Source organism: Scyliorhinus canicula, chromosome 16, assembly GCF_902713615.1.
Source record: "Scyliorhinus canicula chromosome 16, sScyCan1.1, whole genome shotgun sequence".
Lineage (NCBI taxonomy): Eukaryota > Metazoa > Chordata > Chondrichthyes > Carcharhiniformes > Scyliorhinidae > Scyliorhinus > Scyliorhinus canicula.
Window position 1 is genome coordinate 117,231,402 of NC_052161.1, and position 27,862 is coordinate 117,259,263.

At 43.7% G+C, this 27,862-nt stretch overlaps 1 protein-coding gene across 3 annotated transcripts; it reads right to left on the reverse strand.

The window, feature by feature from the left end:
- On the reverse strand, window positions 1-27,842 carry ddi2 (DNA-damage inducible protein 2). Of its 3 annotated transcripts, XM_038821660.1 has the most exons (10): window positions 27,547-27,842; window positions 20,758-20,893; window positions 17,999-18,262; window positions 16,073-16,199; window positions 14,924-15,051; window positions 14,211-14,339; window positions 13,092-13,195; window positions 11,665-11,854; window positions 10,597-10,657; window positions 3,011-3,209 (listed from the first exon to the last, which is right to left on the reverse strand). In XM_038821660.1, the coding sequence occupies exons 1-9, from the start codon at window positions 27,682-27,684 to the stop codon at window positions 10,641-10,643; spliced, it is 1,233 nt and encodes a 410-aa protein (XP_038677588.1). In that variant the 5' UTR covers window positions 27,685-27,842; the 3' UTR covers window positions 3,011-3,209; window positions 10,597-10,640. The 3 variants fall into 3 exon arrangements, with proteins under 3 accessions (XP_038677587.1, XP_038677588.1, XP_038677589.1); XM_038821661.1 differs by lacking the exon at window positions 3,011-3,209 and having other exon boundaries at window positions 10,596-10,657; XM_038821659.1 differs by lacking the exons at window positions 13,092-13,195; window positions 14,211-14,339; window positions 14,924-15,051; ... (2 more) ...; window positions 20,758-20,893; window positions 27,547-27,842 and having other exon boundaries at window positions 1-3,209; window positions 11,665-11,734.
- Between the last annotated feature and the right edge of the window lie 20 nt (window positions 27,843-27,862).

The window sequence follows — 27,862 nt, forward strand, 5'->3', positions numbered from 1 at the left end:
TTGTTTGGCAATAACGTTTTTTAATTATTTGGTTTTTAAAAAAAAGAGAAAAAAAACAAAGACCAGAGGTTGCACTAAGCAGCCATTGAAGATTACAGCAACATTACTACTGTCAATTAAGGAAAAAAATAGCACAAACACCTTCATAAAACAATTTTTACCAACTGTGAATACTGAATGTGCCTCAAATGTGACAAATACCCAGCTGAGGTGGTGCTGCTGTGTCAGGTTTGACAAAGGCTATAAAAGAGTAAAAGAATGCTAAACATTTGTATACCCAGAAGGTGAGATACATGAACTTTATGGAGGAAACATGATAGACTTTCCACTTCTCCCTATGGCTAAGCCAAACATTAAGCAACCTCCAAAATCCATCCAATGTAGACGACTACTGACCTTGCTCAAATTTTAAATCTATGGTAGCATAGTTGTTAGCACAATTGCTTCACAGCTCCAGGGTCCCAGGTTCGATTCCCGGCTTCGGTGACTATGTGGAGTTTGCACGTTCTCCCCGTGTCTGCATGGGTTTCCTCCGGGTGCTCCGGTTTCCTCCCACAGTCCAAAGATGTGCAGGTTAGGTGGATTGGCCATGCTAAATTGCCCTTAGTGTCCACAATTGCCCTTTGTGTTGGGTGGGGTTACTGAGTTATGGGGATAGGGTGGAAGTTTGGGCTTGGGTAGGGTGCTCTTTCCAAGAGCCGGTGCAGACTCGATGGGCCAAATGGCCTTCTGCATTGTAAATTCTATGAAACATGATTCCACCATGAATACTGCACGTACACATAGATCATCTTCCAAGGATTCAAACCTGCTACTTTTGTCCTACCTTCTCCTTGCTGCGCCAAACCAGCTTTGAGAATATTCATTAAAAATCATAGGCAGCTTAAACAGCATTAGGGCCGATATTTAAATAGACCTGGGATTGTCTGGCTTATGGGCTACCAGTGAATATTGTGGAGTGAAGCAGTAACTCCAGAATGGCACTGAAATAAAATACTAATGTTGCTGAAACTTGACCACAAGAACCAGTTTGCCAGTGGTAGAGGATATCTGCAGTTAAAACAGGTTTCCCCCAACAATATCCTAAAATAATGATTCTGACTGAAATTGGCTTCCTTTCAACCAACAGATACCCATTTGCCAGCCCAAATGTCAAAACAGTGCCAGCTGATTACTGTCCGACACAGCTCTTATTGGGCAGCATCAGATAGGAACTACTATTTTCCTTGCAAGGAGAACCAGAAGAGCCAGGTCTGTATTGCCATGAAAACGTTCAAGGGCCTCGACTGCTTCTTGCTGAGTAAATCCTGATCTTCTTATTCGTTCAACATTCACAGCTGGGAAAGTCCGGTTTGATAAAGACGGGGAACGCAGTTCCAGAGGACTATCCAAAAAATGTCTATCAGACGGATTCACGTTTGCTTCCATGGTCCCTTCCCATGTTATCGGAGCAGGTGAAACGTCTGTGACCTCTGAAGGGCATGGTACATTATCTGTCATCACTTGTGAATGTGCCCCACTACTTTGTGACATCTTTGCAGCCGCTGCAGTGTCAGCTGTATATACCATGCTCTCTACCGATAATTCCTGTGTCTGCAATGGTTCCTCAGGGGGAGAAACTTCCATTTCCTTTGTTAGATCCTCGGACACAATAATAAAAGCTGCAGCCGTATCCTTTGTTTCTTGTATACACATCTCCTCAGATTCAACTCGCGTCACATCCGAGCTAAGGTTTGCTGGAAATACATTAGAGCATTCCACACTGTTGTCACTTTTAGGAGAAATTTCAGAATTAGCTGCAAATAAAGGTTCTCTTTCCATTTCCACAGCAACAGTTTCCAGCTCTGTGCTAACACACATGCTGCTCAAAGCATCATTATCTGAACATTCTTCATACACTTCCATTAGTTGAACACATTCCTCTTGATTTGTTGTGTCTGCCTGATCGCTGTCCGCTGAACCGGCTGGTGTCTTCCAGGAAGCTTTCTGACATGAGGTGACTAACTCGCGATGCAGTTCAAATAAAGTAGCTACAGGGGAGAAGTGTGAATCAGAATCTGATGCCTGATCCTGCTGATAGGAAGACTGTTTAATCTCAGTAAACAAATGTACCTCTTCATGCTTTTTATCGGCATTGAGGGCAATTTCAGACTTTTCTCTTGCGTAGCTACTTGTAAACTCAACAGGTACATCCACCTGAGCAATAGAAGTGATTGAACTTCCACGTCCATCTTCAAATTCCTGATCTGAAACATGGACTTTCTCATTTTGAGAATTGCTTTCTGTTTTTTTAGATGCTGAATGTCTAATTTCCTCAATTTCATCGCCACAGGATTCAATGTTGCCAATTAAAGAATCCAATGATGGTCTTTCACCAGTCTCAATTTTCCTTTGCCAGCTGCATAGATCTTCTTCAGCTATTTCAAGGCTCATGTCTGATGGCTCAGTGACTTGCTGCACTTGGCTGCCTGGCTCATTCATCTGCTTTCCAGTTTCAATGGGCTGCTGCACTTCATCGGTGTTAGAAGGAGGATCAGAAAGGATTAGTTCAGATGACGATGGCTGGATTAACCTGTCAGCAACACCCTGTTCAGGCACTGGATCACAAACTGGTTGTACAGCTGAAGAAATCTCTCCAACTCTTCTTAGGGGTGATTCCTCCAAACCTTCATTGCTTCTGCTATCCTGCCGAGTTTTGGTTTTAAAATTTGGAACAGAGTGTTCTTCCTGTGCAGCGTCACCCATTTCCATGCCAACCTCGGGTGGACTCAGGTCTGACAAGACACGTTTTGGCAGTGACTCGTCATCAGTATCGGAAGTTGAATGTTTCAAGAGGCTCTGTGAGCTACAATTAATGCTTTCACACCGTGATATGTGCTTTTTCCTTAATGATGCCTGAGAAGGAGCAGACAGATTAGCAGGAGACAGAGGAGTCAATAAACTGCCCAAAGATCCTGACAATGTCTGTTTTTCTGCCTGTGTTTCCATGCACTCCGGAGTGACCTGAACGTTTTTTACACCTGTAAGTTCAAACTTGTTCTGGCTTTGTGAAGGAAGGCTAGCAGGGACGGAAAGTGAACGGTCCAACTGACTTTGAGTTTGGGGGGCTTGAGATTGGTCACTTCTTGTAATGGGAAGAGGGAGATGAAGATGATGAGGTGCTGGTAATGAAGGGCTTTCCAATGAGGTAGTTTTGCCATTTTCTTTCCCTAAAATAAAAAAAAGAAAATTTGAGTACTAGATTACAGCTATACACATTGTATTCCAAAGTATCTTGTACCAAAATGACCCAGCAGTTCCAATATCGTTGTTTTATTGTTTCTATTCATTACAAAACCAGCACCACATATACAATTTAAAAAATGTGGGTTACTGATTAAGCTGCTTAATGGCCACTTACAGGAAGTCAGTTGCAGTTTTCCAGGAAGCCTTCAGGTTCCCAAAGGCTGCAGAGGCCAGTTTAGCCACCTGGAGATGGCCTCTCGGCAGCAGACAGGAGGGTCAGTGCTCCAGGCGGGCTGAGATGCACTTGTTGCCTGTCTGGGTGCATCAGCCCCCAGGGCTGCCCCTCTGCAGTGGTGACTTGGCTGCAAGAGCCATTTTTTAGTTTAAGTTTTTATATTTTGGAGAGAGTATCTTCCATTTTTTATGTGCCCTCTCCCTCACTTGCCGATCACTGCAACCTGCTGTTGTTTCCAATCTGGAAGATCTCTTAGAACATAGAACATAGAACAGTACAGCACAGAACAGGCCCTTCGGCCCTCAATGTTGTGCCGAGCCATGATCACCCTACTCAAACCCACGTATCCACCCTATACCCGTAACCCAACAACCCCCCCCCTTAACCTTACTTTTTTTATTAGGACACTACGGGCAATTTAGCATGGCCAATCCACCTAACCCGCACATCTTTGGACTGTGGGAGGAAACCGGAGGACCCGGAGGAAACCCACGCACACAGGGGGAGGACGTGCAGACTCCACACAGACAGTGACCCAGCCGGGAATCGAACCTGGGACCCTGGAGCTGTGAAGCATTTATGCTAACCACCATGCTACCCTGCTGCCTCTTATTGGCCCTCCAGCTTCTAGAGCCTGCTCATTGCCCTTAATTGAATAAGCTCACCCTCTGGCCAACAATTGGCTACTCAAGGGAAAATCACAATAAGTGGCTGTTTCCCCAGAGTGTGGGCTTCTGATCCACATTTGAGCCTGACAGCAGGGTTCAGAAATCCACAGGAAAATTCCGGCTCATTGTAACAGGAAAGTTCAAATGAACGGTGCTTAATTGAATCACAGATGCTTGTAGTTAGTGATCAACCCTGCTCCAACCTAGTCTCGGCCATAATTACTTGAAGGCTGACTGTTAGGTGGTGAGTGCAAGCAGCATTGGATCTTAAAAAGTGAGATTATGCATCAGTAAATTGTGGAATACTTATTATAGGATGCACATTATTGTAGGATGTAAAACATTTGTTAGTAGAGTGTCACACAGAAATGCAAATATCCTAACATGTGACAGGCGATTTTTCGAATTTCCAGATGAGCAACAGAACCACAAGCCAAGTATTAATTCAGAGGTTTTCAGTGTGTTAACCTAACATACCTGTGCTAACTTTATATAGGAGCAGGTGAACAGACAGGAAGCCAAGAATTGTGCAGATGTTACACCAAAGACTGGAGATAGATGGGTAACTGTAAGAGGGACTGGGAAGAAGAAGCAGTCAGTGCAGGGACCCCCTGCGGTCGTTCCCCTGAGTAACAAGTATACCGTTTTGGATACTTGTGGGGGGGGGGACTTACCAGGGGTAAGCCATGGGGTACGGGCCTCTGGCACGGAGTCTGTCCCTGTTGCTCAGAAGGGAAGGGGGCAAAGGAGTAGAACATTAGTAATTGGGGACTCAATAGTCAGGGGCACAGATAGGAGATTTTGTGGGAGCGAGAGAGACTCACGTTTGGTATGTTGCCTCCCAGGTGCAAGGGTAAGTGATGTCTCGGATCATGTTTTCCGGGTCCTTAAGGGGGAGGGGGAGCAGCCCCAAGTCGTAGTCCACATTGGCACTAACGACATAGGTAGGAAAGGGGACAAGGATGTCAGGCAGGCCTTTAGGGAGCTAGGATGGAAGCTCAGAGCGAGAACAAACAGAGTTGTTATCTCTGGGTTGTTGCCCGTGCCACGTGATAGTGAGATGAGGAATAGGGAGAGAGAGCAATTAAACACGTGGCTACAGGGATGGTGCAGGCGGGAGGGATTCAGATTTCTGGATAACTGGGGCTCTTTCTGGGGAAGGTGGGACCTCTATAGACAGGATGGTCTACATCTGAACCTGAGGGGCACCAATATCCTGGGGGGGGAAATTTGTTAGTGCTCTTTGGGGGGGTTTAAACTAGTTCAGCAGGGGGCATGGGAACCTGGATTGTAGTTTTGGGGTACGGGAGATTGAGAGTATAGAGGTCAGGAGCACAGATTTGACTTCGCAGGAGGGTGCCAGTGTTCAGGTAGGTGGTTTGAAGTGTGTCTACTTCAATGCCAGGAGTATACAAAATAAGGTAGGGGAACTGGCAGCATGGGTGGGTACTTGGGACTTCGACGTTGTGGCCATTTCAGAGACATGGATAGAGCAGGGACAGGAATGGTTGTTGCAGGTTCCGGGGTTTAGGTGTTTTAGTAAGCTCAGAGAAGGGGGCAAAAGAGGGGGAGGTGTGGCGCTGCTAGTCAAGGACAGTATTACGGTGGCGGAAAGGATGCTAGATGGGGACTCTTCTTCTGAGGTAGTATGGGCTGAGGTTAGAAACAGGAAAGGAGAGGTCACCCTGTTGGGAGTTTTCTATAGGCCACCTAATAGTTCTAGGGATGTAGAGGAAAGGATGGCGGAGATGATTCTGGAAAAGAGCGAAAGTAACAGGGTAGTTGTTATGGGAGACTTTAACTTTCCAAATATTGACTGGAAAAGATATAGTTCGAGTACATTAGATGGGTCGTTCTTTGTACAATGTGTGCAGGAGGGTTTCCTGAGGACAGGCCAACAAGAGGCGAGGCCACATTGGATTTGGTTTTGGGTAATGAACCAGGCCAGGTGTTAGATCTGGAGGTAGGTGAGCACTTTGGAAACAGTGACCACAATTCGGTGACCTTTACGTTAGTGATGGAAAGGGATAAGTATACCCCGCAAGGCAAGAGTTATAGCTGGGGGAAGGGCAATTATGATGCCATTAAACATGACTTAGGATGTGTTGGTTGGAGAAGTAGGCTGCAAGGGTTGGGCACACTGGATATGTGGAGCTTGTTCAAGGAACAGCTATTGCATGTTCTTGATAAGTACGTACCAGTCAGGCAGGGAGGAAGGGGTCGAGCGAGGGAACCGTGGTTTACCAAAGAAGTGGAATCTCTTGTTAAGAGGAAGAAGGAGGCCTATGTGAAGATGAGGCATGAAGTTTCAGTTGGGGCGCTTGATAGTTACAAGGAAGCGAGGAAGGATCTAAAGAGAGAGCTGAGACGAGCAAGGAGGGGACATGAGAAGTCTTTGGCAGGTAGGATCAAGGAAAACCCAAAAGCTTTCTATAGGTATGTCAGGAATAAAAGAATGACTAGGGTAAGAGTAGGGCCAGTCAAGGACAGTGGTGGGACGTTGTGTGTGGAGGCTGAGGAGATAAGCGAGATACTAAATGAATACTTTTCGTCAGTATTCACTCAAGAAAAAGATAATATTGTGGAGGAGAATGCTGAGACCCAGGCTATTAGAATAGATGGCATTGAGGTGCGTAGGGAAGAAGTGTTGGCAATTCTGGACAAGGTGAAAATAGATAAGTCCCCGGGGCCGGATGGGATTTATCCTAGGATTCTCTGGGAAGCCAGGGAAGAGATTGCTGAGCCTTTGGCTTTGATTTTTAGGTCATCATTGGCTACAGGAATAGTGCCAGAGGACTGGAGGATAGCAAATGTGGTCCCTTTGTTCAAGAAGGGGAGTAGAGATAACCCCGGTAACTATAGGCCGGTGAGCCTAACGTCTGTGGTGGGTAAGGTCTTGGAGAGGATTATAAAAGATACGATTTATAATCATCTAGATACGAATAATATGATTAGGGATAGTCAGCATGGTTTTGTGAAGGGTAGGTCATGCCTCACAAACCTTATCGAGTTCTTTGAGAAGGTGACTGAACAGGTAGACGAGGGTAGAGCAGTTGATGTGGTGTATATGGATTTCAGTAAAGCGTTTGATAAGGTTCCCCACGGTCGGCTATTGCAGAAAATACGGAGGCTGGGGATTGAGGGTGATTTAGAGATGTGGATCAGAGATTGGCTAGTTGAAAGAAGACAGAGAGTGGTAGTTGATGGGAAATGTTCAGAATGGAGTTCAGTTACGAGTGGCGTACCACAAGGATCTGTTCTGGGGCCGTTGCTGTTTGTCATTTTTATAAATGACCTAGAGGAGGGCGCAGAAGGATGGGTGAGTAAATTTGCAGACGACACTAAAGTCGGTGGAGTTGTAGACAGTGCGGAAGGATGTTGCAGGTTACAGAGGGACATAGATAAGCTGCAGAACTGGGCTGAGAGGTGGCAAATGGAGTTTAATGCGGAGAAGTGAGGTGATTCACTTTGGAAAGAATAACAGGAATGCGGAATATTTGGCTAATGGTAAAATTCTTGGTAGTGTGGATGAGCAGAGGGATCTCGGTGTCCATGTACATAGATCCCTGAAAGTTGCCACCCAGGTTGATAGGGTTGTGAAGAAGGCCTATGGTGTGTTGGCCTTTATTGGTAGAGGGATTGAGTTCCGGAGTCATGAGGTCATGTTGCAGTTGTACAAAACTCTAGTACGGCCGCATTTGGAGTATTGCGTACCGTTCTGGTCGCCTCATTATAGGAAGGACGTGGAAGCTTTGGAATGGGTGCAGAGGAGATTTACCAGGATGTTGCCTGGTATGGAGGGAAAATCTTATGAGGAAAGGCTGATGGACTTGAGGTTGTTTTCGTTAGAGAGAAGAAGGTTAAGAGGTGACTTAATAGAGGCATACAAAATGATCAGAGGGTTAGATAGGGTGGACAGCGAGAGCCTTCTCCCGCGGATGGGGGTGGCTAGCACGAGGGGACATAGCCTTAAATTGAGGGGTAATAGATATAGGACAGAGGTCAGAGGTGGGTTTTTTACGCAAAGAGTGGTGAGGCCGTGGAATGCCCTACCTGCAACAGTAGTGAACTCGCCAACATTGAGGGCATTTAAAAGTTTATTGGATAAGCATATGGATGATAAGGGCATAGTGTAGGTTAGATGGACTTTAGTTTTTTTTTTCCATGTCGGTGCAACATCGAGGGCCGAAGGGCCTGTACTGCGCTGTATCGTTCTATGTTCTATGTTGACTTAGCAGTGTGATTCCCTTAATCTACTGCTGGTCGTGAGGACCATCCAGGTCCTCAGGACAGTGCAGTGAAGAACAAAGCAAAATCCCAGGATCACAGGGAAGAGAAACATAAAACCTGACCAGCTATACATCTTCGACCTCAAAAAATGACAACTCAGAGAGAATCTTATGTTAACACGCAAGATACATAAAGGAGGAAAATGTAAACTTAGGGCAGCGAACACAGTAGTCAGCATTGCTGCCTCACTGCACCAGAGATGCGGGTTCAATTCCGGACTCAAGTGACTGTGTGGAGTTTGCACATTCTCCCGTGTCTGCGTGGGTTTCCTCTGGCTGCTCTGTTTTCTCCCACAGTTCCACAGTGCAGGTTAGGTGGATTGGCCATGCTAAATTGCCCCTTAGTGCCCCAAAGGTTGGGTGGGGTTGCTAGGTTACAGGGATAGGGTGGGAGCCTGACCCTAGGTAGGGTGCTCTTTCAGAGGGTCGGAGCAGACTAGATTGACCAAATGGCCTCCTTCTGTTCTGTAGGGATTCTATGAAACCAGGAGAGTAGCAAAAAAAGGGACAAGGTCACTGTTGTGAAGGACAAAGTATGGTCCACTGTTGGGATGAGATTTTATACAAAGGTGATTGACATGTTTCCAAAATTACAATTGCTGCCACATGTTGCTGGATTTTTTAAGCACTGATAACAGCATGCACCAAGAACTTGTCATTATTTTACCAGAAAATTTTGGGCTTACTTACAAGAAGAGATTTGCTTTGACAGTCCTTCACTGAATGACAGTGGTGAGCTCAGGTCCAAGAAGTGGGCTACAGTATTGAATCCCTATCACTGTGTGTTGTTAATTCCCTAACAATTACTTGAACTTTAGAGCTCTGTTACTGATACATGTACTTTATAGTGAAACATGGCATCGTAACAAGAACTGAAGGAGTATCTAGATGTTATATCGTTATTCCTGATTTGATATGGGAATTGGAGGATACAAATGGTTGAGATTTTCCAGGTATGGCTGTCCCACTTCTACTCAGGGCTACATAACCCCACTGAATTGCGAAGATGGCTGGGAACTCTTTACTTTATTGGGTGATTGACACACAGGAACAGTCCACCTCAACATTTTGTTTTTTTCCATCAAATGCAATATGAAGTGCTAGGAGAGGGTATGGAGGCGGGGTTCTGGTGTGAGGTGCTCTGGAGGGTGAACGCCTCCACCTCGTGTGCGATGTTGGGACTGATACAGCTGAAGGTGGTATGTAGAGCACACCTCACAAGGGCGAGGATGAGCCAGTTCTTTGAGGGGGTAGAAGATGTGTGTGAACGTTGCGGGGGAGGGCCCGGCAAACCACGTTAATATGTTTTGGTCCTGTCCGAAGCTGGAGGATTACTGGAAGGAGGTGTTTAGGGTAATCTCAAAAGTGGTGCACGTGAAACTGGACCCAGGCCCTCGGGAGGCCATACTCAGGGTGTCAGAGCAGCCGGGGTTGGAAACGGGTGCAGAGGCAGATGTTGTAGCCTTCGCCTCATTGATTGCCCGAAGGCGGATCCTGTTGGGATGTAGATCAACCTCTCCACCCTGTGCCCTGGCATTGGGGGGTGGTTTGGGGGGGGGGGGGGGGGGGGGGGGGAGAGAGAGAGAGAGAGAGAGAGAGAGAGAGAGAGAGAGAGAGAGAGACGGACACCTGCTGGATTTCTTGACTTGAGGAGGGCAAATTTGAACTGAGGAGAAGGATGGAGGGGTTCTACAATTCATGGGCGTTACTCATTATGCACTTTCGAGAATTGCATTACATCGGGCATTAGGAGGGGGGTTGGGAGGGGGACTGTATGTGTTAATGGTGACTATGGGTGATTCCATATTCCTTTTTGTTTTTTGTTTATGTTAACATGCAGGCTGCTGTTTGGTGGGAAGATGGGATTGTTGTTATTGATATGGGGATTGACATTACATTCGTTACTGATTATTGTTTATTGTTGATGGGTGTAAATTTGGGAGAAAATGTGAAAAAGGAGAATAAAAATATATTTTTTAAAAAAGCTATTTGAAGTGCAATTCTGAAAGTGACTGTTCTACTTTCCAGCACAAAAGGCATTATTCATTTCAGTACATAAACAGAAAAATAAGAAGTTACGTTGTGAAACGAGCCATGTGACTCGACAAAGTATCTCTTGTGTACATGTTTGGCTGTTGTGCCGCAATAAGTTAATTATAAGTAAAAGAGCATTAAATACCTGGGCTATGATCATCTTCAGGGGCAGCAAAAGTGCAACATGCATCAGTGATGCTGGCGTCCTGTTAGGATAAAAAAAAAACCCAAAACAAACCATACAGCAAACTTGATTAGCGAACGTACACATGCAGCATGCATATACTATTACAAATCACTATGGATATCAAACAGATCAACATTCCACACAAACAGCACAACTATGAGCGATATTATTAGACAGTATTCATTCCATTAACACCCCTAGCTTCTGGAGCTGATCAGAGAGGCTGGACTGACCAGAAAAAAAAGCACCGGGGTGGAGGTATCAATGTTTTGTTAATTACAAATACACACATGTTACAGACACACTGAAACCTAACAAAATGGAGTAGGGAATATAACAGGCCGACACATCTCCCAGGTGATAGTGTGAATCAATGTGGTTTTGACTGTGAATGGCTAAAGGCTCTGTCTGACGTATCATCTTGTTCTGTGTACCTTAGTGCTAAGTCCAATCTCCAGTAAATGCCGAGTAAGTCAATTTTGTCTGTGGCTGTGGCAGGGGTTACTTAAATTGGCGCCCGAGAGGAAATCAGCCATGATTCCTGCGCTTGATTACTATGCAGTAGCTCCAATCTTGTCATGCATGTAGTCTTTGGATGGGAGTAGGATTGGACTCAGCTCTGATCCACTTTATGGTCAAAGGCCTGTGAATGTTTACTGTCGGATCTCAGGCTAAAGTTTGCCCCTTTGAGAGATAGTGGAGGCTGCCATGCCCATGGGGTTACACCCAAGCAAAAGCCAGCCACTTTCACAAAGCCAAAGGAATAACAATGGCACAAAAAATTTAAGTACGCTGTGCAAAAGATAGAAAAGGTTTCTACTTACCCTCCCATGAACAATCATGAGACCAGGACGTCACCCAGGATCTACCAAGTAAAACCTTTACTAAAGACTAATTTGGGTGGCTGGGTTATGGGACATTCTGCCTGCAGTCCACTGGGGCGCCAAATTCTAAATCACTGCATTTCATAACTAAATCTACATTTACACAATTCTGGTAATAGGAAACGACTTGTTGCAAATTTACCAGATTCCTCTGCCGATCTGTGTAGTGCCTCGGCCAGCTCTGCATCTGCCAGCTCCTCAGGTTGAAGATCATCTCGTGGAGCACCATATGCCAACCTGGCACACTCTGGCAGCTCTGCTTCAGATAAAAAGCGGGTCTCTGTTCCTGTGGTGCCAATAACTAACACGTTGCGTTTCAGGTCAATTGAACACTGCAAGCAGACAGGAGTAAAGAGCAACTGCATTTATTTCACAGGAAATTAAAATAATCAGTGAATCAAAAAAAAAGCAAACAGCTAAATCTTTAGAGTTAGTTTTTAATTTTCATAAATGAGACAAAATGCTGTCTTAATAGGCAGAGCCTTTCATCATCAAACAGGGTTCACTCTGGATCGCTATCTCTCTGCGTGTCTACACTGGTTGAGACAATAGTTTGAGGGGTGTTCTCTATCCAATTTCTCTCCTTTCCTAAACACACTAACTCTTGCTGGACCACAAATTTAACTATTGTGTGGCACCTCCAGTAGTTCACCAAGGTTCTATATCTTCATATTAACTTGGACACTGAAGCCCTGATTTTAACTAATGCAGTAATGCAAGGGCATGTCAAGGCAGCTAGTGACCCAGTTTAACATCAGCAGAGGGGCCCAGCCTCATCTGCATACTTCTAAGTCAGGCTCCTGCCCAAAACTGGCTGCAAGCGACAGGTATTCAGTGGGTGAGAGCACCATTTTAAGCAGCAGCAGCATGGACCAAGTGACAGGAAAGGGATTCTAGAGGGTCTCAGGATTGGAGTTGGGAAGCTTGGAAGAAGGTTTGGGGCAGGAAAAGTCTTAGCTTTCCTTGCGGGATCCAGAGGAGTAATCAAACTGGCCCAGATTTATTCTTCTCGCTGGTCTAGCCAAGTGAGAAATCTACAACAGCTCACTTGTGCAGAACTCTGGTTAAAGTAACAGGCGGCAATGATGTTATCGGAGCCCGATCTACATATTTAAAGAAGGTACCCACCTGTTTCCAGCTTTAGTCTTCCTACCTGCCCAGAACAGTAGGCTAAAATAGGAGATTGGGAGAGGAGAGTGGACCTGGGGTAATTAAGTCCAATGGCAATTTTAACTATCCACCCAGTTTTCATTGGAAAATACAAAACAGAAAATCGATGTTGCCAGTTATAGCGGGAGCCGGTGAATTCTGAAAGAGCCTCGGTGTGTTTCATGCCGTGAAAGTAGAAGTTGCAGTTGCACGAATGGGTGAATGGCCTAGCATAATTAGAAACAATGGCTTACTATGACTGGCCTATTACGATCAGAAACAATGCTTTCATATGAATGGCCTAGTATTATCTGGATCAATGTTGACAGTTTATGGGATATCAGCTCCAGATTTTGGACTGTGTTACCTTCACCCTAATGAGTTTGGCTCCACTGTCTAGGATTGTTGCTCGCCTCTTACCTGGTGTCTTTTGAGCATGTCAAGTCCAAGCAACATATCCATTGGTTGGTCTTCCAGGAGAGAGAAAGAGCAGGGAAGGAAGTCACCTTCAATCTGAACCTGGGCTGCAAAAAATAAAACATTGACTAAAGCCAGGTGAATTGAATGCCAAAAACAAATACGGAACACTTTTCCCTGTCTCTGTGCACAAACACTTGATTTCACCCATGTTTCCCTTCCTGTGACTAATGACTTTCTTTCTGAAGCTGTTGATAACACTGCTCTGAAACTAATGGGTGGTATTTCTGCTCTAAAAACAGAACAGAAAGTCACACAATTATTTTTTTTTCTCAATTAAGGGGCAAGTTAGCGTGGCCAATCCACCGACCCTGCACATCTTTGGGTTGCGGGGGTGAAACCCACGCAGACAAAGGGAGAATGTGCAAATCCATACGGACAGTGACCCAGGGCCGGGTTTTGAACCCGGGTCCTCAGCGCCGTAGGCAGCAGTGCTAACCACTGTGCCGCCCTGTTGTTGAGCATATTCAAGATGTGGACCAATAGATTTTTGGATACAAAGGGAATTACAGGATATCAGTAGAGTGTACTGAATGGCGGATCAAACTCAGAAGATCAAATGGCCTAATTCCTGTTCTTTTTTCTTATATTCTGATAATATTTTTGTCTTGGACCACTACACTATTTTTAGTTATTTTTCGCTGTATTGTTTCAACTGGATTATATTCTTTCTTGCATTTTTTGAGGAATGGGAAGTGGGACACTGCACTACTCAAATGTTACATCAACTCACAGCCGATCAGAAATAGTGAGATACCAAATAAAATCTTCTCCAATGAGTATCTCAAGGACAGATGAGGGACAAAAACTGGAAAGAAAAAAAACCCATAAGAACTAGAAGCAGGAAAACATGTTCTGTGAAACCCCGCCTCCACATCATGTCCATCACTATTACCTTTGCAGGAATGGTAATTTATATGTGTGGACAAATTAAGTGATCTCCTCCAGCCATTTCCAATTCATACCATTACACGTATTCTGCTTTACTTCCCAAAACAGTATTAGTGGAAGCCTGTTGCAATTTTTAAAAAAATCAGATACGTACAATCTCAAACTACTCACCCAAATGAACTCTGCCAATTATTTTTTGTGTTCCAACACCTTTAGCGATTCCCGCCCACCGCCTATCAACCAAGCGCATAATGTTGCACCTCTCAGCACATGCCTGGCTCATGATTGTCATCTGTGCTCCTGTATCAGTGACAGTATAAGCTTATTAACAGACTTGGATGCACAATTTCACTGTTAGATCACTACCTCACAGTATCAGTCCCATTTACTGACGTGCTCAAAGGTAATTTGATCATTCCAATTTAAATATTTACTCCAACACTTGGGAGTTTTTTCCTTGAGTGCTAATGGTGAAATTATCTGCAGGACACTTGGAAGGAACAGCTATGAGGTTCAGTAATAGGCATTAATGATTGTGTACTAATGTGTAAGTAGAGAAGGGATGGACAAAGCAGCAATTGTGCATTTAATGTTTGTCCAGAGGATAGCTTCAAGTGGCTATAGCATGTGTACAACAAATACAGCATTTACACATGGAATAATGGTGCTGTAATAAACTTTGCTAAGTGTAACAAAGCTGTAGCTCACATGTATCTGTTACGTCAGACACTGGGATCCTGCATATCTGATATTATTCAACTATATAGTTTCTCTGCATTTCCCAACCTGGCCTGCTCTAGTGCTACCAAGAGTTTTATAACTATTGTTTCAAGGTAGCTCAGAATCTATATAAAATGTAATCATAAGAGAACATATGTACTCACCTGAATCCACAAATGCTTTAACTGGCATCCCATTAACCTTGCAATTGATGTAGAGCATAACCACCTGACCAAAGCTCTCCGGCGATTCTTCCATTGCAATTGTCATGTTCTCCTCAATGTTCTGCTGCCTGGAGAACAAAATTACCTGTTAACAGGACAACAGAAGAAGGTAGAAGAGCTGCCAGCACCACAACTACAGGCTAGACACAGACAATTAGCTATCAAAATTCACTAGCAGAGGTCGCTTGAAGTATGTGGCTAAAGCTAGCACAGCACTGTCAATTCACCCCTTTTCTGTGTCTACTGTTATTCTTATCAGGAGAGGGATGTGGTGAGAACCACTGAGTAGCCACAATTAGACCAGAACATACACAGTGAACCAGATGGAGTGAAGAGGAAAACAGTGTTTAACTCATCCAAGAATTTCAATTGACATCTGAATGGCGGGCAGGTGCTTCCCAGTGGGAGACTGATGATGGTGGTGGATGGGTTTGGGAAAATCAAGCAGTGCATGGACAAAACTCTCCATTATTTCTCAATACTGCAGCAAAATGTGCAGAAGATACTTGTGGCCTAAGTAATAAAAAAAAAATTATTAGTGTCCTAGGACCAGCAAAACATTACCCCAGCTCTGCAAGCTCAAGTATACTTCAAAATATTCGCTTTCTAATTTTCTCCCACTCTCATTTAAAAGCACTGGATTTCTTGCCAGCGAATGATTCCATGGGCTCGAAACGTGCCCTGATACTATGTTCAGGTTGCCATGGTTCTCATGTAAACCAAGAGTGTATCCAAATGCTATTCAACTGTAGAATGCATCACAGTCTCGCCTAATTTTGTCCCAGTCAACGTCATACACTTTCCAGCAGAGGGGCACCTGGAAGCAGGAATAATGCTTGATTTTTCCCAGCCTAATGTAGTGCGCCGAATCTGGTGTCTGTGTTGTGTTCTTGTGTTCAGACAGAAACCACTCAACACAGACAATCTTAGATGTATAAGGAAAATAGGAAGAATAAAGACAAATAAGTCCCTGTGATTACTGAGCATCTTATCACCACCAAAATGTCTTTATAGTGTTCCACAGAATTAGTTACTTTTGGGTGCAGCAAGTGTTAAGTCGGAAAGTTCAGAGTTCAAGCAGCTCTATACCTGATGTCTTCCTCAATTTTGGCCTGTGCCTCCAGATCAAAGGGGTCAGCATTCAGAAGTCGGATCCTCTCCTGTTCCCGCCGTGCCCGTTCGAGCTGCTGTTCTCGTAGCACCTTTGTAAACTTATCTTATGGAGATATAGCACAAAGTGGAAAAAACTGCTTAACCATTGCGACAGTACAAAATAGAGAACAGCCATGGGTGAGTTGTAATGAGCACAGCCAAACAATCAATCACTTAGCTCAACATTAATTAATAACATAGCAGTCTTTCTGCCTCTGTTTAATGAGCTGTGAGGAGAGCACTCCATTAATACTATTATTCATTTTGGTTGTATTGTTCGAATTTGCCCAAAAGATTCTTGGGGCTCTTGTGCAAATGTCCTTGCCGCCATGTCTAAAGGCACTAACTCTACCAGAGTACAGTTCCACATGCACCGGTTACCCTATGGGTATTCATCCAAGTGATCATTTTTGTGCCATAATGAAACTTCGAATTGGTCATGACCATTAAAGAAGCTGAATTTCTATAGTGCTTTCCACATTCTCCAGACATCTCAGGTGCTTTACAGCTATTTATGTGTTTTTTTAAATTCGAGATGCTGCTGTAATATAGGGAAATGGCAACAAGCAATCAGTGCACGCAAGGTCCTACGAACAGCTATGAAATAAATGACCGGGTCATCTGTTTTAGTTTTGTTGCTTCAAAGATAAAGTGACTAGGGCAGTGGGAGAACTGCCCTGCTCTTTGAATCATGCCAGGAGAACTTTTACATCACTTGAGAGGTTAAACATCTCGACTGCAAGACAGCACCTCCAACAGCACAGCACACCCTTGAGTTTCAGCCAAGATTGTGCGCTCAAATCGCTGGAGTGGGGCATAAACCCAAAACCTTCTAACTCAGAGGCAAAAGAGCCACCTCTGAGCTATGGTTAGCACCGAAAACTGAATTTTCTTCCTCGCTGGTTAAGGATCTGGAATCTTATTTTTAATTTGGCAATATTGAAAGCAGAAAATAACTAATCATATCCTGCAAAGCCCCAGCCTCCAATTTCCCATTGCATTTGACAAGAAAAATGTGGAAGCCACTTTGCTTCTACACTATATATCCTCAAAACATAATTCATCATATAACTCATCAATATATAAACGGTCACAACCTCATCCCTCACGTTATCTTCTTTTTAAAAAATAAATTTAGTGTACCCAATTAATTTTTTTTCCAATTAAGGGGCAATTTAGCGTGTTCAATCCACCTACCATGCACATCTTTGGGTTGCGGAGGCAAAACCCACGCAAACATGGGGAGAATGTGCAAACTCCATACAGATAGTGACCCAGAGCTGGGATCGAACCTGGGACCTCAGTGCTGTGAGGCAGCAGGGATAACCCACTGCGCCACCGTGCTGCCCTCCTTATCTTCAACAATTCTCTACCCACCCCTGCTCCCACTTCCACTTCCATCAAGCAGCATGGCACATCCTGCTGAGCTTTTGAACATCCTCCTGTAACAAGGCAAAATTTGTACCAAATGCATCCTTTAGCAGCCACAGGACTACAAATCTGAGGAGCCACGACTGTAACACAAAAGCTGACTGAAACAAACACGCATTACAATGCAAAAGCTGTGCTCTGAAAACCTTTTTTCTAACACAACACATTTGTAAGCTCATTATATTTACCACAGTTATTGAATTCCATTTCTCAACATTTTAATTAAGAATCAATACTGTTTAATAAGCCAAAGCCGATCATTACCCAATGAGTAACTCTTACCAGTCTACTGAGTGGAAATTCCATAGAGATGTCTTACAACAAATTGTGAGCTGTATTTGAACCACCTCAAGGGTCAATTCAATTGTGAAACAGCAGGACAAACACAGAGGGAGACCAGCAGAAGTAACAAGACAGAATTTCCATATTTACCAAGATCTCCGCTTAGAAGCGCGTCGGCTAATGGAGGATTCCGTTCCTTCAGCAGCGAGAGCTCATGAGGGTTGGCCAGAAGCATGTCCCGCAGTAAAGTGGGATTATTTTCCAAACTGTGTGGAGCTGGAACAGGGGGAGGAGAAGCAGTAGAGCTACTGGGAGTTGGCTTTGGTGGTTGCTGATCAGCTACTTGAGAGTCAGGCATTCTGTGGCCCACTGATCCAGGCACTGAGATACCACTGAAATCAATCCTGGGAAGTCCTAAGGGTAGGGTAAAAGACCAAAATATCAAAATACAATGGGTAAACCCAACACTACCAATGTTGAGAGACAGTGTGAGAGACGTGTGAAACTTACGAGCTAGCCATACCTCTGGTATTAATATTAAAAACACGTTTGTAAGCAAGCTAAGCTAAGACATGTGCAGCAGAGGCTGTACTACAGGCATGAACAGTGATGGAAAGCTAAATTCCCCTTGGCAGGACCTTTATTCATCAGCTTCAATCATCCTTTACTGATTATACCACATAAGATCCTTGGCTTTATAAATAGAGGCATTGAGTATAAACATAAGGAAGTTATGCAAATATTTTATAAATCACTGATTAGGCCCTGTCTGGAATACATGTCCAATTCTTGGCACCATCCATATCTTAAGAGGGATGTCAAGGTCTTGGAGAGGATTTGCTTGAACTATACCAGGAATGAGGAGCTTCAGTTAAATGGGTACATTAGAGAATCTGGGAATTGTTCTTCTTGAAGCAGAGGAGCATAAGAGGAGATTTAATAGAGGAGATTTAATAGATAGGGCAAAACTGTTTACATTGACAGATGAGTCGGAAACCAGAGGTGCAGGTTCAGTTGGCAGTTAAGAAGGCAAATGCAATGTTAGCATTCATGTCAAGAGGGCTAGAATACAAGACCAGGGATGTACTTCTGAGGCTGTATAAGGCTCTGGTCAGACCCCATTTGGAGTATTGTGAGCAGTTTTGGGCCCCGTAGCTAAGGAAGGATGTGCTGGCCTTGGAAAGGGTCCAGAGGAGGTTCACAAGAATGATCCCTGGAATGAAGAACTTGTCGTATGAAGAATGTTTGAGGATTCTGGGTCTGTACTCGTTGGGAGTTTTGAAGGATGAGAACGGATCTTTTGCAACTTACAGGATACTGCGAATCCTGGATAGAGTGGAAGTGGCGAGGATGTTTCCACTTGTAGGAAAAACTAGAACCAGAGGACACCATCTCAGACTAAAGGGACGATCATTTAAAACAGAAATGAGGAATTTCTTCAGCCAGAGGGTGGTGAATCTGTGGAACTCTTTGCCGCAGATGGCTATGGAGGCCAATTCACTGGGTGTCTTTAAGGCAGAGATAGATAGGATCTTGATTAATGAGGGGATCAGGAGTTATGGGGAGAAGGCAGGAGAATGGGGATCAGTACAAGGGTTCTTTAGGTGGTGGCAGCCTTTCCTGGACTGGGGGGGGTTTGGTTCGGTGGGAGGGAGAACTGTGTACATGGGTTTGTGGCGGGTGTTTTCTCTTTCCCTTTTGTTGTTTGGGTGTCCTTTTGTTTTTTCTTTTGTTTGTAGTTGCTTTTGAAGTTGGGTGGGTGTTGTTCTTGGGTTTTTACCGCGGTTGTTTTGTTAATATTGTTGTGATGTTTATATTTTGTAAAAATTTCAATAAAAATTATTTTTTAAAAAAAAGAAAAAACATCAGCCGTGATTGAATGGCGGAGCAGACTCGATGGGCCAAGTGGCCTAATTCTGCTCCTATGTCTTATGGATTTAAGATAATTGGCAAAAAAGCCAGGTGAGACGGGGAGAATGTATTTGACACAGTTTGATGTTGTGATCTGAAATGCACTAACTGGAGGTGTGGTGGAAAGAGATTTAATAATAATTTCAAAAAGGAATTTTACGTATACTTGTAAAGGAACTGTTTGCAGAGCCATGGGGAAAAACACTATGGGGAGTGGGACTAATTGGACAACACTCTCAAAGAGCAAACATAGGCTCCTTCTGCACTGTAAGATCCGAAGACAATAAAGCCATTATTAACGGTGATATTTTCATATAGACAATATATTAGCATGGCTCTGCCCACTGGACTCTCCATTTGACCTGTACAAAAAAATGGAAAAATATTTCCAATCGAATCATACATAATATCTGAACTCTAACGACTTTTGAATAGACAAAAAACAGGCTAGCTCAGATATTGTGTTGAGCATAGTGTCCTTTGAAGAATTAAGAAAATGCACCAATATTTTGCCCTAAATATATCTTTTTTAAAGAGATTCATGAAAACAATCTGTCCTCTCCTGAAGGCATTGACTCCCTGCAGAGTACAGTTACATGAGGGTTGAACATTCTTCCGGTAGCACTCCATCCAGGTAAGTACGGACAGTGATGCCCACAAACTATTGCACCATAGAATTTATCATCTAAGCCCAACCCTGCCCTCATCCAAAATCCACACTTGCCCAGATTGTTTTCAACATGATCGCGATCAGGACCAAGAAATTTGAGCTGATTTCCTCTTCACTAATCCAAGATTACTAAATTTAACAGCAACGCGTTTAATGCTAACTCAGCAATCATTTTAAAAGAATGATGTAATTCCCTTTGTTGTCAAGACAGCATTGGGAAGGATTCAAAGATGGACTTTTACAAGAGGATTTGCAGGCAAGATGGATAATCAAATCATGGAAACTATTGGCAAAATTATTAACACGCTGTTCTTACAGGATCTCTCACCTGATACACCTGGTTGTGGTAGACCAGACTGCTGTGGTCTATCCAACTGTCGCAATACCAGTACATCACCATCTTTCAGTCCGTACGCTGTCAGTGTTGAACGATCATCTGTCAATGGCCTCTCTGCAAAGATTATCTAACACAGAAACAGCACTCAGGTTTAACTAACACACAGTGATTCTGCCATTGGCAGACACCTCACCCAGACATGTTGGCCATAGTCTCAATTGCCACCATGTTGGAAATTATTTGTCAGTTGTAAGATACGAAGCATAAACTCAACTCAGTGTTCCTTCAGGGAATGGAACCTACCACATCTACTGAATGTGCTTTGCGTGTGACTCTAATTCCACACTATATTCTTGAGTTTTAAAACCTGGCCGGGTGACCACGAAAGCTAATCAGTTGTACAAACGAATTGTTCAGAAAGCTGGTCCACCGTAACATTCTCGGGGTAACCAAAGATTGGCAATCAATACAACCGTGTCAGAGTCATTAACAACCTGAGAACAAAGTCAGTAAGAGACTGGAAAACAGGTTTTTTGATTGGTTCCAGGTTAAACACAGGGGTAGACCTCCAAGACATTGCCCTCCAAAGATTTATAGCACTGAACAGACAACGGATAAGACAGCTTTAAGTTCTCTTGGTCTGTGTTGTGAGCCTGAAGCTCAATTTGTAAGGGTGCTTGGTTAGACCTTCAATTGTTGGGTTGGGATTTCCCAATTTATTGGTAATTCTTTTAATCCTTCCTGAGCAACTACTGTCCATGCAATACACAGCAAACCTCGTTTCAAAATACATGTGGGCATCTTTCCTTTATGAACAAGAACACAAGAATGAGTAAACCATTCAGCTCCTCAAGCTTGCTCCTCCATTCAACAAGATCTTAGCTGATCTGACAGTAACCTCAAATTGGCGGCACAATGGCACAGTGGTTAGCACTGCTGCCTCACAGTGATTCTGACCTTGGGTAACTGCTTGTGTGGAGTTTACACGTTTGCCCCGTCTGCGTGGGTTTCCTCCCACAGTGCAAAGTTGTGTAGGTTAGGTGGATAGCCATTGTCCCTCAGTGTTCAAAAGGTTAGGTGGTGTTATGTGGTTACAGGGTATGACATGGGCATGGGCCTAAGCAAGGTGCTCTTTCGGAGGGTTGATGGAGATTTGCTTGGCCAAATGGCCTCTTTCTGCACTGTAGGGATTCTATGATCTGATTGAGGCCTCAACTTAAAACTTTCCTGTCTGCCTTTTCTAATCCTTGACATCCTTGTCGATCAAAAATCTTTCTAACTCAACCTTGAATATATTCAATGATCCAGCCTCCTCTGCAAAAGAGAATTCCACAGACTAATGTGAGAAAAGATTTCTCCTTATCTCCATCTTAAACGGGAGACCCCTAATTTTTAAACCGTGAGTTCTAGACTCGCCTACAAGAAGGATCTTCCCTGTCAGGATCTTATGCATTTTTACAAAATGTACCATAAAACATATGAACCAGGAGCAGGAGTAGGCCATTCAGCCCCTCTAGTCTACTCCACCATTTAATAAGATCATGGCTGAATCTGATAGTAACCTCAAATCGGCATCCCGCCCACCCCCGATGACCTATCACCCCTTTGCATACCAAGAATCTGTCTTTTAACGTCCAAAGACCTTTTCAGGAAGAGTTCAGAAAAAATATTTTTCCTCATCACCGTTTTAAACAGCGACCCTTATTTCTAGATTCTCCCACAAGAGGAAACATCCTCTTCGCATCCACCCTGTCAAGTCCCCTCAGGATCTTCAATCAAGTCACCTCGTACTCTTCTAAATATTAAAATAACCGTTTAAATTCCAATGGGTATAGATCTAACCTGCTCAACCATTCCTAATAAAATAACCCACTTCATCCCAGGAATTAGTCAAGTGAACCTTCTCAGAACTGCATTGATCTCAGCAATATTCACAAAGCTGGCAGTCCCTAGCTATTTGGACCCAATCCCTTCTTAAAGAACCTACAAGATGACTGCCTTTTCGATACAAAGATCTGAAAACAACATGAATGCTTTGGGCCTCTCCTTGAGATTAATTATGAAGTAACTATAGTATATACAAAGATTTATTTGTTTATCAATGCAACTGTGAATTGATTCACTATTCCAGTCATTTAATTTCCTCAAGGTAAAGAATAAACATCCAACATTTTATGAAAGTAACAACTGAAAGGTCATCGACTCGAAATGTTAACTGTTTCTCTCCACAGATGCTGCCTGACCTGCTGAGCATTTACAGGAATTTTTTGTTTTAGTTTCCAATTTCCAGCATTTTGCTTTGGTTTCAACATTTTCTGAAGTCGCTAACTTGGAGAAACTGAACCAATGTATTTCACTACAGTCAACGGTTGCTTCCAACATTTTGTTTGGCTTGACAAGCAGATGGAATACTTATTTCTCATGTATTTTAAATTGTATTGATGACTAAGAGCTTGAAACAAACAACTGTCCAAATAAACAGATCTATTTATTAAATATTTACCAAAAGCCACATATTTTACAGTCCTTACATTTCACTGTAAACTTTCAGCAGGGGGCATCAAAGGCACCTCGAGTGATTTGCTTCACCTCACCTTGTCGTCGTTACATTTCAAGGGAAGTGGGTATGAATTTGAAAAATATATGAAAAGATAGGAGACGGTATGGGAATTAAATTACAGGACATAACGCATACCAAGGCGATGTGCCGTAATTTCTAAAGAACTGGCTGCCCATTTTTGATCTATGTATTTTTAAAAAATACACAATTGATCATTTTAACCTTGCTTGCTGATTGGTGTGGGGACTACACATTCAGTTGCTACTTGTTGCTGATCTAAGGATTTGACATTGCAATCAATAAATTGCAAACAGCTCTCATATGTTTGAGGTCTTCCATGTAGCATCACACATCAACCCAGTCCCTGCCACACTTCGGTGATTTGACAAGCAAGATTTGGCTTATTCAGTCACTGAAAATCAGTGACGCTAAAAAGATGGAACACATTAAATGGCATAACATCACTTTCATTGTAAAAAGTATCTTCCAAAACAAAATGAGCAACATAGGAGCTTCCCATGATGTATTTTATTATTAGCAGCAATTCATTAAATTGCTTATGGTGGGTTGGACAATACATTATTTCATGTAGGCAGGAATTTATACTATGCATTGCACAATGGTATTATTTGGATGATGTGGTGCAAAAGTGTCCCTTTAAAGTCATAAAATCTAACCCTGAGATTGACAATGTCTCAAAATTAATTGCATTTAATTGTTGTTAGATGAAAGAAGTTGAAATGCGGTGAGTTTCAAACCTCATATGAGCACAATTGTTACGATGGTTTTGCAACAATAAATAGGTGTCACGCCTGTGTGTTGCTTTATTATATTACCGGATTTCCTACAGCACACAGTAAGTTGCAGGATGTTTGCGTTCTTACAGTAAGTTGCAGGATTTTTGAGTTCTTTTTGGTGTACTGGACTATGCAAAGGGTATGCTATCGCTAAAGTGGAAGTGTAGATCATTTTACCGCTGCAAAGGAATTGCTAAGCATTCTTGAAATCAATCACATGCTGATTACTCAGCAAATCCTCAGGTCAATTAGGAGTCAGATGGTTTTCTTTCAGTTTCCTTTTTAAGATGTGGCAGATCTGTCTGTGGATGTATATGCAGACAGGTGCAGTTATATCTGATGCTGTGTATGATTCCTGTTGCATATATCTAGATACTTACGAGTGCATGTGTGTTTATATACTCATTACTTTTTTCTAATATAAATTTAGAGTACCCAATTAATTTTTTCTAATTAAGGGGCAATTTAGCCTGGCCAATTCACCTACCCTGCACATCTTTGGGTTGTGGGGGTGAAACCCACGCAAACACAGGGAGAATGTGCAAACTCCACACGGACAGTGACCCAGAGCCGGGATCGAACCTGGGATCTCGGCGCCGTGAGGCTGCAGTGCTAACCCACTGCGCCACCGTGCTGCCCATATACTCATTACTTTTTTTTTTTTTTTTTTTTTTAAATTTAGATTAGCCAATTATTTTTTTTAATTAAGGGGCAATTTAGCGTGGCCAATCCACCTACTCCGCACATTTTTGGGTTGTGGGGGCGAAACCCACGCAGACACGGGGAGAATGTGCAAACTCCACACGGACAGTGACCCAGAGCCGGGATCGAACCTGGGACCTCAGCGCCGTGAGGCGGTTATGCTAACCACTAGGCCACCGTGCTGCCCTTATATACTCATTACTAAGGATAACCATTACAGGCATAGTTCGGGATATGGTTGTATAGTTCCAGTTATGCATATCTGGTTTACCAAGAACAAAGAACAATACAGCACAGGAAGAGGCCCTTCAGCCCTCCAAGCCTGTACCAGTCATAATTCCACCCTTGCCCAAAACCCTGAGCACTTCCTAGTGCCGTTTCCCTCTGTACCCATCCTATCCATGTATTTGTCGAGATGCCTTTTGAACACCATTAATGTATCTGCTTCCACAACCTCCCCTGGAAACGAGTTCCAGGGATTCACCACCCTCTGTGTAAAAAACCTGCCTCGCACATCTCCTCTAAACTTTTGCCCCACTGACCTTAAGCCTATGCCCCCTAGTGACTGACTGCTCCACCCTGGGAAAGAGTGCCTGCCCATCCATTCTATCCATGCCCCTCATAATTTTTAGTGGGTATATTTTCATATGGGAGTATGGATGTAAGCAGATGCAGGCATAATTACATATCGCATTTTATATACCATTAGTGCCCTTTTTAAGCTGTTTCACTTTAAACTCGGTCAGCTTGTGGGGCTGTATTCTCATTTAGCATAGCAAGTCATATTTTAAAGTCGTTTCGTAGGGGCCTGTGACCAAACTCCATCATTTTGGAATAGCCTCTGCTGTTCCCTGATCTTTCCTCTCACTGTTAACCCTCCGACTTGTCACTCCACAACCCTCCCTCTCACTGTTGACCCTCAAGTTTGTGGCCTCTGAAGCTTCCTCTCAATGCTGTCCCTCCCTCTCACCATCTCTCCAGCCTATAGCTTACCTCCCACTGCTCTCCTTCCCTCTTATCTCCAGAGCCCTTTCTCATAGTGAGGGTTCAGGAGAGGAAGGCAGTGAGGTGGGGAGTGGCTGGTTTGATGAGAAGAAAGGCCTCTACGAAATGGGAGGGTGGGGAAGGAGCAGAGGCTGTGAACTGGAGGGTCCATAACAACCAGGAGGGAGGAGTTGGCTGTGTGGTGAGTAGGAGGTTTTGTAGGCATTATCAGCAGTGACCAGGAAAGGTGGTAAGTAGAAAGTTAACATATTTACAGTAACGTATATCAACCTACAGGGTATAATATTTTAATTTATTTTTCTGGTGACAGGTCCTTCAGAACCTAACTCCAGCTTTTACATTTGTTTTCATGGGCAAATCTTATTTGCTTAAAGTTGATTTATGTAAAGTTGCGGTTTTCAGGAATACAAGTATAGTTTTAACTGAGGTTTTAATGTACCCTGATTTGAGGAGTCCTTGTGGCACAGTGGGTAGCGTCCCCTGCCTGTAAGCCAGAAGCTCTGGGTTGGAGCCCCACCTTCCTTGATGACCAAGGAAGGTGTATTCATAATGCGCCAAGCAGCTTGAATGTGTCAACCTGTAAATTCTTACAATAGCAGACAGGAAGAGCAGGAAAAGCTCATGGTCAGCCATGTGACGGAAAGAAAATTGGAATCGCTACCATCACTACTCAAAGCTGTAAAATGCTTGTTGTCAAGCAACTCAGGGGCCCTGTGTGTGATAGGATCCCACCACCACCCTGTTTTTAGTACTCAAGAGTATGTATGTGGGTGTAATACTGGAGGATCATCAACTCAGTGAAAGATGCTCTTTGATCTGCCCGAAACCTATTGGTCTTCCAGTGCAACGATTTATCTATAATCAAGTGCGCAGGCTTGAACTTTCCAGTCCAGGACTACACACTGAGGGTCAATAAAGCTTGGGGCAGTTGCCACAAAGGTATAGTGGGTAAAGACCACCATCTAAGGCCTTTTCACCGAGTGACTTGTAACATTGTAGGACTCCCGGGGCTATGTTTGTCATTGATATAGTAAATATTACATGCATCGCAACTGTACTGAGGTGCCTCAAGAGCACAACATGCTATATGGACAGAAGTTGAATATGATTGCACTTTCCATAATGTCCAATTTAAAATAGGCTTTTTTGATATTTTATGGATAAAGTACATTTTGGGTAAAAGGAAGAATGTGGAGATGTATACATGGTGAAATGCAAATATGGCTGTGAAGAGAATTCAGCCCAGTTGTACTAGCGAAGCTTGTACTCAATTGTAAATATCTGGGTTGTTTTAGTGTATAGTTAATTCCAGTGGGAGAAAAGAGAGAATATACCCCAACGTTATATAAGAGGCAGATCTATATTTGGACTTGCTTAGGTATATATGCGCCCTGGGGTTTATTTGCCACAAATCGGTGTTTATACTGCAGTGTACAGCTCTAGGTCTGCTATATATGCTTGCCACCAGATGTATACAGGATTGATCCTAGTGGGAATATCCCGGTTGACAGATTCAGATGCAGGGTTTCAAATTACAGTATATATGGGTGTGGTTGCATATACAGTTTCACTTAGAAGCCCCATATAGAGCGGGTCTGATTATATATAATGCCGGGTGCTGGTGTGTGTAGTCTGGTGCGGGTATATACGCGGGTGTGGCAGTATACTTAAACCTGTACGTGCCCCCTTCCTCTATTCCCCCCTCCCTGCTCTCACCTGGCTCTCTGCCGCGGGGATATTGCTCTCCATTTCACACAGAGCCCGGAAAGTCTCCAGCTGCATGCCGCCATTCACCTGCAGGGTGAAGGTGATCTCGCTCAAGTCGCGCCGCACGCAGTAAACGGTGACCAACATGGCGGCAAGCGGCTGCCCAGCACCAGAACGCAGCACAGAGCGACTCCTGGACCCGGGGCGGGAGGTGGTGAGAAGGCGGCCCAGCAGACCGAGGCCCGAAACGGCGACTCCACCAAGCACTCAACACACCAACTCCGCGCTGCACAATCTGCCTGACCGCAGCGCCGCAAACCAGCCC

Excerpts from the sequence above, each read along its gene's own strand:
- ddi2 (XM_038821659.1), bottom strand. The coding sequence starts at position 11,709 with ATGCAGAGCTGGCCGAGGCACTACACAGATCGGCAGAGGAATCTG. Across the intron at positions 10,658-11,664 it reads CAGATCGGCAGAGGAATCTG|GACGCCAGCATCACTGATGC; the intron begins GTAAATTTGCAA and ends TTATCCTAACAG. Across the intron at positions 3,210-10,596 it reads TGAAGATGATCATAGCCCAG|GGAAAGAAAATGGCAAAACT; the intron begins GTATTTAATGCT and ends TTTTTATTTTAG.